A 10,560-nucleotide genomic window follows, 5' to 3' on the forward strand; every position below is an offset into this window, starting at 1 on the left:
GGGGGTGCTCCCGCCCTGCTGAGGGGAGGGTGGTGTCCGCAGGCAATGGAGCAGGGCGGGGAGGGAACATGGGGGTCAGGTTTGGTCTCTAAGCAATATGGGATGTGTCGGGGGTGGGGGATCTGTACGTGGAACGGATCAAAGGGGGGAGCTCAGGGCAAGGCCGGCAGGTTGGGTCCAGAATCGGGACCCCAAGTTGGAGACGTAGCCAGGGCAGCTATTGGCCAATCAGCACAGCCCCCTGCAGCCTGTTTGGCCAATCAGCTCAGCGCAGCTGCGCCCCCCCGCCCCCACCTTAATTTTAACAGCCCTGTAGAACCTAGGGGTGAAATTGACAATCTGGGTCATGATCAGAGCTGGCGCCCCCTAGAGGGGACAGGCCCCAGGCTCCATTCCCCCGCCCCCCCCCCCCCCGAGCCAGCCAGCCAGTCCATGGGGTTCAGATCAGAGCAGGCTCCCCATAGGAGGGAAAGGCCCCATGTCCCATCCCCCACCCCGCTGAGTCACAGAGCTCTGCTCAGGCCTAATTTTTAGGCCTGAAGTGGACGCAAGTCCAAGAGGGTCAAATTGTTTCCCAGCCTGACCCCACCCCCCTTCCTCCAGTGCCAGCTCCCGCCCGGGGGGCCAGCCCCCCTCCCCCTCCTGTGGCCCATTCCCACAACCCAGCCAGACCGACCTCACGGGCAGGAGAGCCGGGCGTTTTCCTACCTGACCCGACTCCTGGAGCCTGGTCCAGCCAGCCCCACCCCACCCGTCACCAGAACCCCTTGAGCCACAAGAAAGCCCCCAGCTCGTGGCCCCCCCGGCTAGCCCAGCCCAGCCCCTGCTAGCCCAGGCCTCCTACCCCAGGGCAGGGGTGTGGGAATGGCCCTGATGCCAACCTCCCCAATGGCCCAGCAGCTCAGCTGCTCCCATGGGCAGGCCTGGGACAGGAGTGGGAGGCACAGCCCCCTCCCAGAACCGACACCCACGCCTTGCTCCGCCCCATGACACTCAGCCCCACTCCGCCAGTGGGGAGGAAAAATGGAACGACTCCAAGGCCCCAGAGAGGGCAAACAGAACCCAGGAGAACCTGCCCGCTCTAACCACTAGACTCCGCTCCTGTCCCGGAGCCGGGGAGAGAACCCAGGCGTCCTGGCTCCCCGGCTGTGCTGAGACCAGCAGGTGGTGTGCACAGAAAGAGGGAGGAACGAAGCCATTCATCACACGTTGGGGTGGAGAGATTCGGTGACCACAGGGCACTGGCAGAGGAATGGGACAGGAGAAGGAAGGAGCTGGAGCTGGAGTGGCAGGAGTGTGGGGGGGTGGATGGTAGCGGGGGGGCCTGTTGGAGCAGGGCAGGGTCCCACCATTGTTTGAAGCAATAGAGGGTGGCGGCAGTGCCAGGGGCGATGGTGGCAGAAGTGGGATCACGTGCGGTGGGGGTGGGATATGACATTACTCCCAGAAGTGAGAGGTGACGGGCAGCAGTGCGGGATAGGGCCCTAGTCCCATCATTGCTTGAAGCAAGAGGTGATCTGGGGGGCAATATTTGTGGTAGCAGTGGGAGGAAGTGTCCTAGGGGGCAGTAGTGTGTTTGGGGGGGGGGGGTATCCCATTGCTGCCTGAGGTGATGGGCAGCAGGGACTGGGTATGTATTTGTGTCAGCCATGGGATAGGGTGGTTCAAGAGGCCCCAGAGGGGCGGCGTTGGTGTTAGTAGTGGGATAGGATGGTTCGAGGGGGTCTCAGGGGGCAGTGTTTGGTGTTAGCAGTGTGATAGGCAGGTTCGTGGGGTGACAGATGCTGGGGGGTGGGGGCAGCATTGGTGAGATAGTTCAGGGGAGTCTTGAGGGACAGCGTGGGAATAGGCCAATTCACGGGATCACAGATCCCAGGGGATGGGGGCGGCCGCGGTGGTAGTAGTGGAATAGGATGATTTGAGGGAGTCCCAGGGCAGTGTTGGTACGAGCAGTGGGATAGGGTGGCTTGAGGGCGTCCCAGGGGGCAGCGCTGGTGTCAGCAGTGGAATAGGATGGTTTGAGGGAGTCCGAGGGCAGTGTTGGTACAAGCAGTGGGATAGGGTGGCTTGAGGGCGTCCCAGGGGGCAGCGCTGGTGTCAGCAGTGGGATAGGGCAGTTTGCAGAGTGACGGGTCCCGGAGTAGGGGGGCAGTAGGGGGCCCCATCACCGCTTGAAGCGGTAGGTGATGGGCAGCAGCAGCTTGCTCTTCTTGAGGGCCTGCACCTTCTTGAGGGTCTCGTCGTCCAGCGCCAGGAAGCAGCGGCGCGAGTACTCCAGCAGCCGCTCCTTGGACGGGTCGAACTCGCCCACCTCGGCCAGCTTCTCGGGCGCCACAATGAGCAGCTCGGCGATGGGCGTGGTCAGCGCCACCGTGTTGCGATCCACCCGGTGGTGCTCGAAGGCCCGGCTCATGCTCTTCAGCTTCTGGAAGGTGTTGAGGATCTTCTTGTAGCGGCACAGCACCCCGTCAGCGTCCTTGACTGCCGGGCGGGCCACGGCAAGGGCGAGAAGGATAGGAGGGACAGGGAGATGGGGGGGGGGGAGGGATGGCGGGGGACAGCAGGCAGAGGAAAGGAGTGGGGCCGAAAGGCCCAGGGGAAAAGAGCCTGTTCATTCCTTTCCTTCAACACAGACTCCCCCCCCCCCCCCGGCCCCCTCAGGAGGACCTGCCCCAACCCCAAAGCCCCCTGTGCCCCCAAAGCCCCTCATAGTGAGTCCTCCCCCCACATGCCCCTCCACCCCACCCATGCCAGACCCCTCAATCCCACAGTCCCCCTCCTCTTCCCCACACCACACACCCACCCCACAGCTCCCTCCTCCCCACACCCCACCCCACACTCCCCCACCTCCTCTCTGCTCCTCACACCAGGGCACACGCCCACCCCACAGCTCCCTCCTCCCCACCCCACACTCCCCCACCTCCTCCCTGCTCCTCACACCAGGGCACCTGCCCACCCCACAGCTCTCTCCTCCCCACACCCCACCCCACAGCCCCCTGCCTCCTCCCTGCTCCTCACACCAGGGCACCCGCCCACCCCACAGCTCCTTCCTCCCCACACCCCACCCCACAGCCCTCCTCCTCCCGGGCCACCCGGGGCGGGAGACCAGCCCTGCTGGCCAAGCAGCCGGGGCAGCGACCCCTGCAGGCCCCCACTCACCTCGCTGGCGCTCGCGGGCCTTGGGCTTGCCGAAGCGCCGCCGGCTCACCCCCCCCTTCTGCTTCTGCTTCTTGCGCTCAGTGGAGCCGCCCTGCTCCGAGGCGGCGCTGAGCGAGGACGCCAGGCTTTCGTTGTCCGTGGCCTCGCCGGGCCGGCTCTCGGCCGCCTCCGCCCGCCGCGGGGGCTGCTTGCTGCGGCAGTGATCTTCTGGGGGGTGGGCAGAGACTAGGTCCCAGTATGCACCTCACCGGAGCCCCCTGCCCTGCTGTGTCAGTGACCCTCTCCCCCTCCCCCCAAGCTCTTCTGGCGGCTGGCTGGGAGACACAGCGCCCCCTAGGGGCTGCCCATGGGAGGGATAAAAGCCCTACCACACCTGCTGCCCAGGGAGCTGCCCTTCTAGAGCAGGGAGGTGGGACCTGGGATCGGGTCAAATGGGGACATGGGGCCTGTTCCCCCAGCTAGTGCCCCAACATGCCCACCTCTGACTCCTAAAGTCACGACAGGGGGCAGGGACCCAGGCGTCCTGGATCCCAGCCCCCCTGTGTTCTAACCACTGGGCCCCACTCCTCTTCCGGCGTTGGGGAAGGAACCCAGGCGTCCTGGATCCCAGCCCCCCGTGTTCTAACCACTGGGCCCCACTCCCCTTCCAGCATCGGGGAAGGAACCCAGGCGTCCTGGCTCCCAGCCCCCCGTGTTCTAACCACTGGGCCCCACTCCCCTCCCACTGCCAGGGAAGGGACCCAGGCGTCCTGCCCGGCTCACCGGCGTCCACCTTGGCGGAGGAGATGAACTTGTCGAGCTGGCAGCGCAGAAAGTCCCGCTCCTCCTCCAGGTCCTCGATGCGCTTCTGCAGCCAGGAGTTACGCTCCAGGGCCATGTGCAGCTGGGTCTTCATGCTGCTCATCAGCGCCAGGGCGGGCGGGGGCGGCTCCGGCAGCTCTGCGGGGGGAGGGGGGGGGGCGTGGGCAGGGGGCAGCAACACCTGACCCCTCTACCCCGGCCCTGACCCCCCCCAACCTCTGCCCCCCCCCAGCATCTTCCTCCCAATGGGGCCCTGCCCCCCTCGTTGCCCCCCAGCCGCCTCTCCTCAGCTGAACCCCACCCCAAACCTAACACCTCCCATCTCCCCGCCCCCCGGGGGTGAGGGTACAGGGGAGTCTCTGGGGATGGGGGCTATGAGGGAGAGGTGCGAAGGGGGGGTCCACGGTGCGGGCGGGGGGGCTACCTTCGAAGTTGCTCTGGGGAGGGCTGAGGCTGTAGAAGATCTGGGGCTCTAGGTGGGGCGTCTCCTCGAAGGGGATGGAGATCTCGTAGGCCTCATCGTCCTTCTTCACTGCAGGGAAAGACGTGTCACGGGGGGACCCCAAAACCAGCCCCACCCCCTGCACAGGCTGGAGCCCCCCCTCAACAGGCCCGGCCCAGCCCCTACCCCAACGGGGCAGGGACCCCTCCCCACAACAACCCCCCCCATACCCTGGGACTCCCCTCCCCCCAGGGAAAGGTCACCCCAAAACCTGACTGCAAGTCACTGCTCCCCGCCCCCAGCTCCCCAATGGCCCCTCCCCCACAGACACCCCCCAGCTTTGACATGCCCCAGCCCCCACAGCTCCCTTTCTCCCCCAGAAGTCCCTCCCCCTCAGCCCCCCCCAACACCCCCCTCTCGTCCCTATGGCTCCCCAGCTCTATGGGGGCCTGGCTCCAGGGCGCCCCCTGCTGCCCACGCCCTGCGTACTCGTCCGCCTCCGGTTATTCCTCTCGGTCATTTTCCTTCCGTCCCGGCGCCCCGGCCTGGTGGGCCCCTGGCTGCCCTCTGGGCGCCGCCCGGGGACGCTGGCAAGAGAGAGAGAGAAGGGAGGTTTTAACCCCGGGCAGCCACTACCCATCCCAGAGAGCTGCTACCCATAACCCCCTGGGGCAGTCGCCACCCATAACCCCCCCGGGACAGCCCCCACCCATTACCCCCCAGGGTAGCCCTCACCCATAGCCCCACAGGGCCACTGCCACCCATAACCGCCCCCCCCGGGCAGCCCTTACCCATAACCCCCCGGGGCAGTCACCACCCATAACCCCCCCGGGACAGCCCCCACCCATTACCCCCCAGGGTAGCCCTCACCCATAGCCCCACAGGGCCACTGCCACCCATAACCCCCCCCCCCGGGCAGCCCTTACCCATAACCCCCCGGGGCAGCCCCCACACATAACCCCACAGGGCCGTCGCCATCCATAACCCCCCTCGGCAACCGCTACCCATAATCCCCCCCCAGGACAGCCCCCACCCATAACCCCCTGGGGCAGCTCCCACTCATAATCCCCCAGGGCAGCCGCTACCCGTAACCCCCTGGGGCAGCCATCACCCATAACCTCCCCCCCCGGGACAGCCCCCACCCATAACCCCCTGGGGCAACCACGTCCCCCCCCCGGGACAGCCCCCACCCATAACCCCCCGGGGCAGCTGCCACCCATAACCCTCTGGGAAGCCGCCACCCGTAACCACCCAGACCACCCGCCACCCATAACCCCCTGGGGCAGCCCCCACCCGTAACCACCCTGGCAACCACTACCCATAACCCCCCCGGGACAGCCCCCCCTCACCCCCCCCAGGGCAGCCGCTACCCATAACCCCAGAGAGCCCCCACCCATAATCACCTGGGCCACCCATAACCCCCCGGGGCAACCACTACCCATGCCAAAGAGCCCCTACCCACAACCCTCCAGGGCAGCTGCTACCCATAACCCCCCCCCGGCAACCACTACCCATAACCCCCCCGGGACAGCCCCCACCCACAACCCCCCAGGGCAGCCTCTACCCATTACCCCAGAGAGCCCCCACCCATAACCTCCCGGGACACCCCCCATACTCCCAAAGGTCCCAGCATGCCGCCCATCCCCCATCACTGTATATCTGCCCCCCAACTCCAGTGTGCCATCTCCCGCCCTGCAGGGCCTCCTCCGTCTGTACCCACCGTGCCCCAGAGCTGACGGTAGCTGCCTCGGGCTGGCTGTGCCCAGAACCAGAACCGGGTGCCAATCACCCACCAGACTTGGGGAGATCCGGGGGGGGGAGGGGACTCAGCCTGGCTCCCCACAGCAGGCGCTGTGACGGGAGAGGCTGAGGTTGCCGGAGCGTGACCCCTCAGAGTCCCGGTGGGAGTTGCCCGTGGACCCTCCCTGCCGGTCAGCCAGGGACCTACCTGAGACTGCTCCGAACCCGTCCTGCGCCACCCGCCGGCCAGCCCTGGGGGAAGGAGAGATGCACCCGGTCAGGTCGCTTCTCCGAGAGCAGGACTCGAACCCGCCACCCGCTGAGCCACGCAGACACTGCTGCATGGGATCACAAGCCAAGGCCAGGAGCAAAGCCAGCCTGTGGGGGTCTGTGAAAGGAAGGGGGAGGCTGCGGGTCAGGACTCCTGGGTTCTCTCCCCGGCTCTGGGAGGGGAGTGGGGTCTAGTGGTTAGAGCGGGGCGGGGGGGGCTGGGAGCCAGGACTCCTGGGTCCTACTCTTCAGTTCAACACCTAGTCAGCAGTAAACTTCCCAGGAGGAGAGGCAATAGCTCCAGGCACCCTAGCCCCCTAAGCTGGAGGAGAATCCCCCTTCCACCACGGACTAAGTGTGCTATGACACATGGATGAGCATGCGTAAACTCAGCTAGCAGAGTCACACTGGCCTTGACCCTCCCCCACATTGTCCAGAACCCCCCATAGCCCCCCAGTCCCGTACATCAAATCCAGCACCCCGCAGTGCCCCCTACCCGTGGATCCCCAGAGATCAGCAAGAATTTTAGGACATGGGGGATGGGCATTTCCACCTTGAAGCAGCCCACATTACAGCCCCTCCCCCAACAAACACCCCCAAGTGTTTCTTCAGTCCCTCGCTCCCCCCCCCACCCTGAATTCATGCCCCCAGAGACACCCAGTCCTGTGCATCAGATCCAGGCCTCCCCAGTGCCCCCCAGTCCTGCACATCAGATCCAGCACCACCTACCACCACCCAGTCCTGCACATCAGATCCAGCACCCCCCACAGTTCCCCAGTCCCATACATCAGATCCAGGGTCCCCCAGTGCCCCCCAGTCCCATACATCAGATCCAGGGCCCCCATAACCCATCAGTCCTGTACATCAGATCCAGGGTCCCCCAGTCCTGGACATCAGATCCAGGGGCCCCCAGTGCCCCCCAGTCCCGTACATCAGATCCAGGGCCCCCCAGTCCTGGACATCAGATGCAGGGCCCCCATAGCCCCCCAAACTTTCAGATCGACTCTAACCCCCGCCCCCCCCTCGCCTAGACTCCTGGTCCTAGCCCCCCCCCGATTCCTTCGAGTGCCCCAAAATGGGGGGAAATCGCCCTAAAAATGGCTTCTGTGCCCCTCCCCCCGCCGCTGGGTGTTTTGCTGTGAAGCTGCAATTACTCGGCTGCTCCCAGCCTGGATTGCCGGGCGGGGGGGGGGTGCAAAGGAGATGGGGCCGGCGGGGATACAAAGTATCCCCCGATCCCCCCACTCCCCTAAAATGGATACAACATAGACCCACAGCAGAGACTTTCCCCCCTGCCCCCAAGGCTGGAGGTCCGGGGTGGGGGCTGCAAAGGGAGGGGGTGCACGGGGGTTCCTGGGGGGTCTGGGATCTGCAGGGAACAACCCCCCATCCCCACTCACCCAGATCTGCACGCGAACCCCCAGCAACCGGGCTGCAAAGCCAGCCCCCCCCTCCCCTGGCAGAGCCAGGGAGCGTCTGCAAAGCGCCGCCGGGGGCGGGGGGGAATCGCCCACGCACGCAGGGCAGAGACACGCGTGGGGGGGGGGCTGTGCCATAGAGAGCGGCGGGGAGCGATACACCCCCCACTAGGGCCCAGCCTCTCCCTCAGCCAGGGCCCCCCCCAGCAACTTCCCCCGGGGAGCTGATCGGGGGGGGGGGGGAGGCTTGAAGAGAGAGATCCAGACATCCCCATAGACACCCCTCTATCCTCACCAGGCGCAGCCAGCAGCCACCCCCAACCCAGGAGCGGCGCCAGGGGTTTTGGCGCCCTAGGCGGGGGTCCTTCCGCGCTCCCGGTCATTGGCGGCAATTCTGCGGCGGGGGGCGTCCTTCCGCGCTCCCGGTCATTGGCGGCAATTCTGCGGCGGGGGGCGTCCTTCCGCACTCCCGGTCTTCGGGGCTCTTCAGCGGCGGGTCCCGGAGCGAGTGAAGGACCCGCCGCAGAATTGCCGCCGAAGCCCCGGAGCGCGGAAGGACCCCCCACCGCCAAATTGCCGCCGAGGGAGGCAAAATGCTGCCCCCCCAAATCCTGCAGCCTAGGCGAGCACCTAGGTCGCCTAAATGGAAGCGCCGGCCCTGCCCCAACCCCCTCCATCTGCCAACCTCCAACTGCCCCCATCGTCCATCCACCCCCAACCACCTCCGTCATCCATCCATCCACCCCAACTCCCTCCATCAGTCACCCCCAAACCCCCTCCATCATCCATCCATCCCAACCCCCTCCATCATCCATCCCAACTCCCTCCATCAGCCATCCTCAAACCTCCTCCATCAGCCAACCACCTCAACCCCCTCCATCACCCATCCATCCACCCCAACTCCCTTCATCAGTCACCCCCAAACCCCCTCCATCACCCATCCATCCACCCCAACTCCCTCCATCAGTCACCCCCAAACCCCCTCCATCACCCATCCATCCACCCCAACTCCCTCCATCAGTAACCCCCAAACCCCCTCCATCGTCCATCCACCAACCTGGTCCATCATCCATCCCAACCCCCTCCATCATCCATCCGTCCATCCACCTCAACCCCCTCCATCAGCCACTGCCAAACCCTCTCCATCATCCATCCCCCAAACCCCTCCATCAGCTACCACCAAACCTCCTCCATCATCCATCCATATATCCACCCAACCCCCTCCATCAGCCATCCTCAAACCTCCTCCATCATCCATCCCCCAACCCCTTCCATCATCCCACCCCCAACCCCCAACCCCCTCCACAGGGCTGCCTGGGGGGAGCAAGTGGGGCAATTTGCTTCAGGCTTCAGGCCCCACAGCGGCCCCCACAAGAATATAACAGTCTATGGTATTGCAACTTTTTTTATGGAAGCCCCCCCCCCCCAAATTGCTTTGCCCCAGACCCCCTGAATCCTCTGGGAGGCTCTGCCCCTCCATCTGCCATCCCCCAAACCCCCTCCATCATCCATCCACTCCAACCCCCTCCATCTGCCATCCATCCACCCACCCAACCCCCTCCATCATCCATCCCCCAGCCCCCTCCATCTGCCATCCCCCAAACCCCCTCCATCATCTATCCACTCCAACCCCCTCCACCATCCATCCATCCACCCACCCAACCCCAACCCCCTCCATCATCCATCCCGCAGCCCCCTCCATCTGCCATCCCCCAAACCCCCTCCATCATCCATCCACTCCAACCCCCTCCATCATCCATCCATCCACACAACCCCAAACCCCCTCCATCTGCCATCCCCCAAACCCCCTCCATCTGCCATCCCCCAAACCCCCTCCATCTGCCATCCCCCAGCCCCCTCCACCATCCATCCACTCCAATCCCCTCCACCATCCATCCATCCACCCACCCAACCCCAACCCCCTCCATCATCCATCCCGCAGCCCCCTCCATCTGCCATCCCCCAAACCCCCTCCACCATCAATCCATCCACCCACCCAACCCCAACCCCCTCCATCATCCATCCCGCAGCCCCCTCCATCTGCCATCCCCCAAACCCCCTCCATCATCCATCCATCCACCCAACCCCAACCCCCTCCATCATCCATCCCCCAGCCCCCTCCATCTGCCACCCAGCCCCCATCCCATCTAACCCAGCGATTCTCTATCCGCCCACACGGGGGCGGGGGGCTGTTTCTCGCTTCTCCCCCGCTTCCCATGTTACTTTCCTCCTCTGGAAAAGCGCGACGCTTTAGCGACGGCCCCTTCAGCGGCCCGCCCCTCCCCCGCCGCACAGTCAGGGAGCGAGGCGCAGTTCCCCAGACGGATGAGCGGCGAAGGGAGACGGATCATGGGGGGCTCATGGCTGCGGGGCAGGGGCTGCTGTCACGCTCAGTGAGTTAATGTCCCGCAGCTTCTCCCTTGGGGGGGGGGGTCTCAGCTGCCTCCCCCCCTCAACGGGAAAGGGGGGGAGGTGCCCCCCAGCCTGGGAGTTAGGGAGTATCTGCAAAGTCTGAGATTCTTTAGGGAGCAGCCCTGCCGGTGCCCCTCACTCCCGACCTGCAGCCCCTGCCAGCCCAGCCCCCAGCCCTGCCGGTGCCCCTCACTCCCACCCCGCAGCCCCTGCCCCCCGCCTCCCCCCCACCCCTGCCGGTGCCCCTCACTCCTGACCCACAGCCCCTGCCAGCCCAGGCCGGGGCTGCCCCGAAGCACAATCCCCCAATATCTCTCT

General features: G+C 65.6%; 1 protein-coding gene across 2 annotated transcripts; it reads right to left on the reverse strand.

The window, feature by feature from the left end:
- Positions 1 to 425: 425 nt before the first annotated feature.
- LOC123350215 (coiled-coil domain-containing protein 106-like) lies at positions 426 to 4,986 on the reverse strand. Of its 2 annotated transcripts, none has more exons than XM_044988676.1 (5): positions 4,892 to 4,986; positions 4,385 to 4,492; positions 3,922 to 4,098; positions 3,160 to 3,363; positions 426 to 2,481 (listed from the first exon to the last, which is right to left on the reverse strand). In XM_044988676.1, exons 1-5 carry the CDS (start codon positions 4,920 to 4,922, stop codon positions 2,165 to 2,167), a joined length of 837 nt encoding a protein of 278 aa, XP_044844611.1. In that variant the 5' UTR covers positions 4,923 to 4,986; the 3' UTR covers positions 426 to 2,164. The 2 variants fall into 2 exon arrangements, with proteins under 2 accessions (XP_044844611.1, XP_044844610.1); XM_044988675.1 differs by having other exon boundaries at positions 3,160 to 3,366.
- Positions 4,987 to 10,560: the final 5,574 nt, after the last annotated feature.

Source organism: Mauremys mutica, chromosome 15 (assembly GCF_020497125.1).
Source record: "Mauremys mutica isolate MM-2020 ecotype Southern chromosome 15, ASM2049712v1, whole genome shotgun sequence".
NCBI classification, from domain to species: Eukaryota; Metazoa; Chordata; order Testudines; family Geoemydidae; genus Mauremys; species Mauremys mutica.

Coding starts and splice junctions, on each gene's coding strand:
- LOC123350215 (XM_044988675.1), bottom strand. CDS start 4,922: ATGACCGAGAGGAATAACCGGAGGCGGACGA. Junction 3,367..3,921: donor CTCCGCCAAGGTGGACGCCG/GTGAGCCGGGCA, acceptor CCCACCCCCCAG/AAGATCACTGCCGCAGCAAG. Junction 2,482..3,159: donor GGCCCGCGAGCGCCAGCGAG/GTGAGTGGGGGC, acceptor CCCGCCCGGCAG/TCAAGGACGCTGACGGGGTG.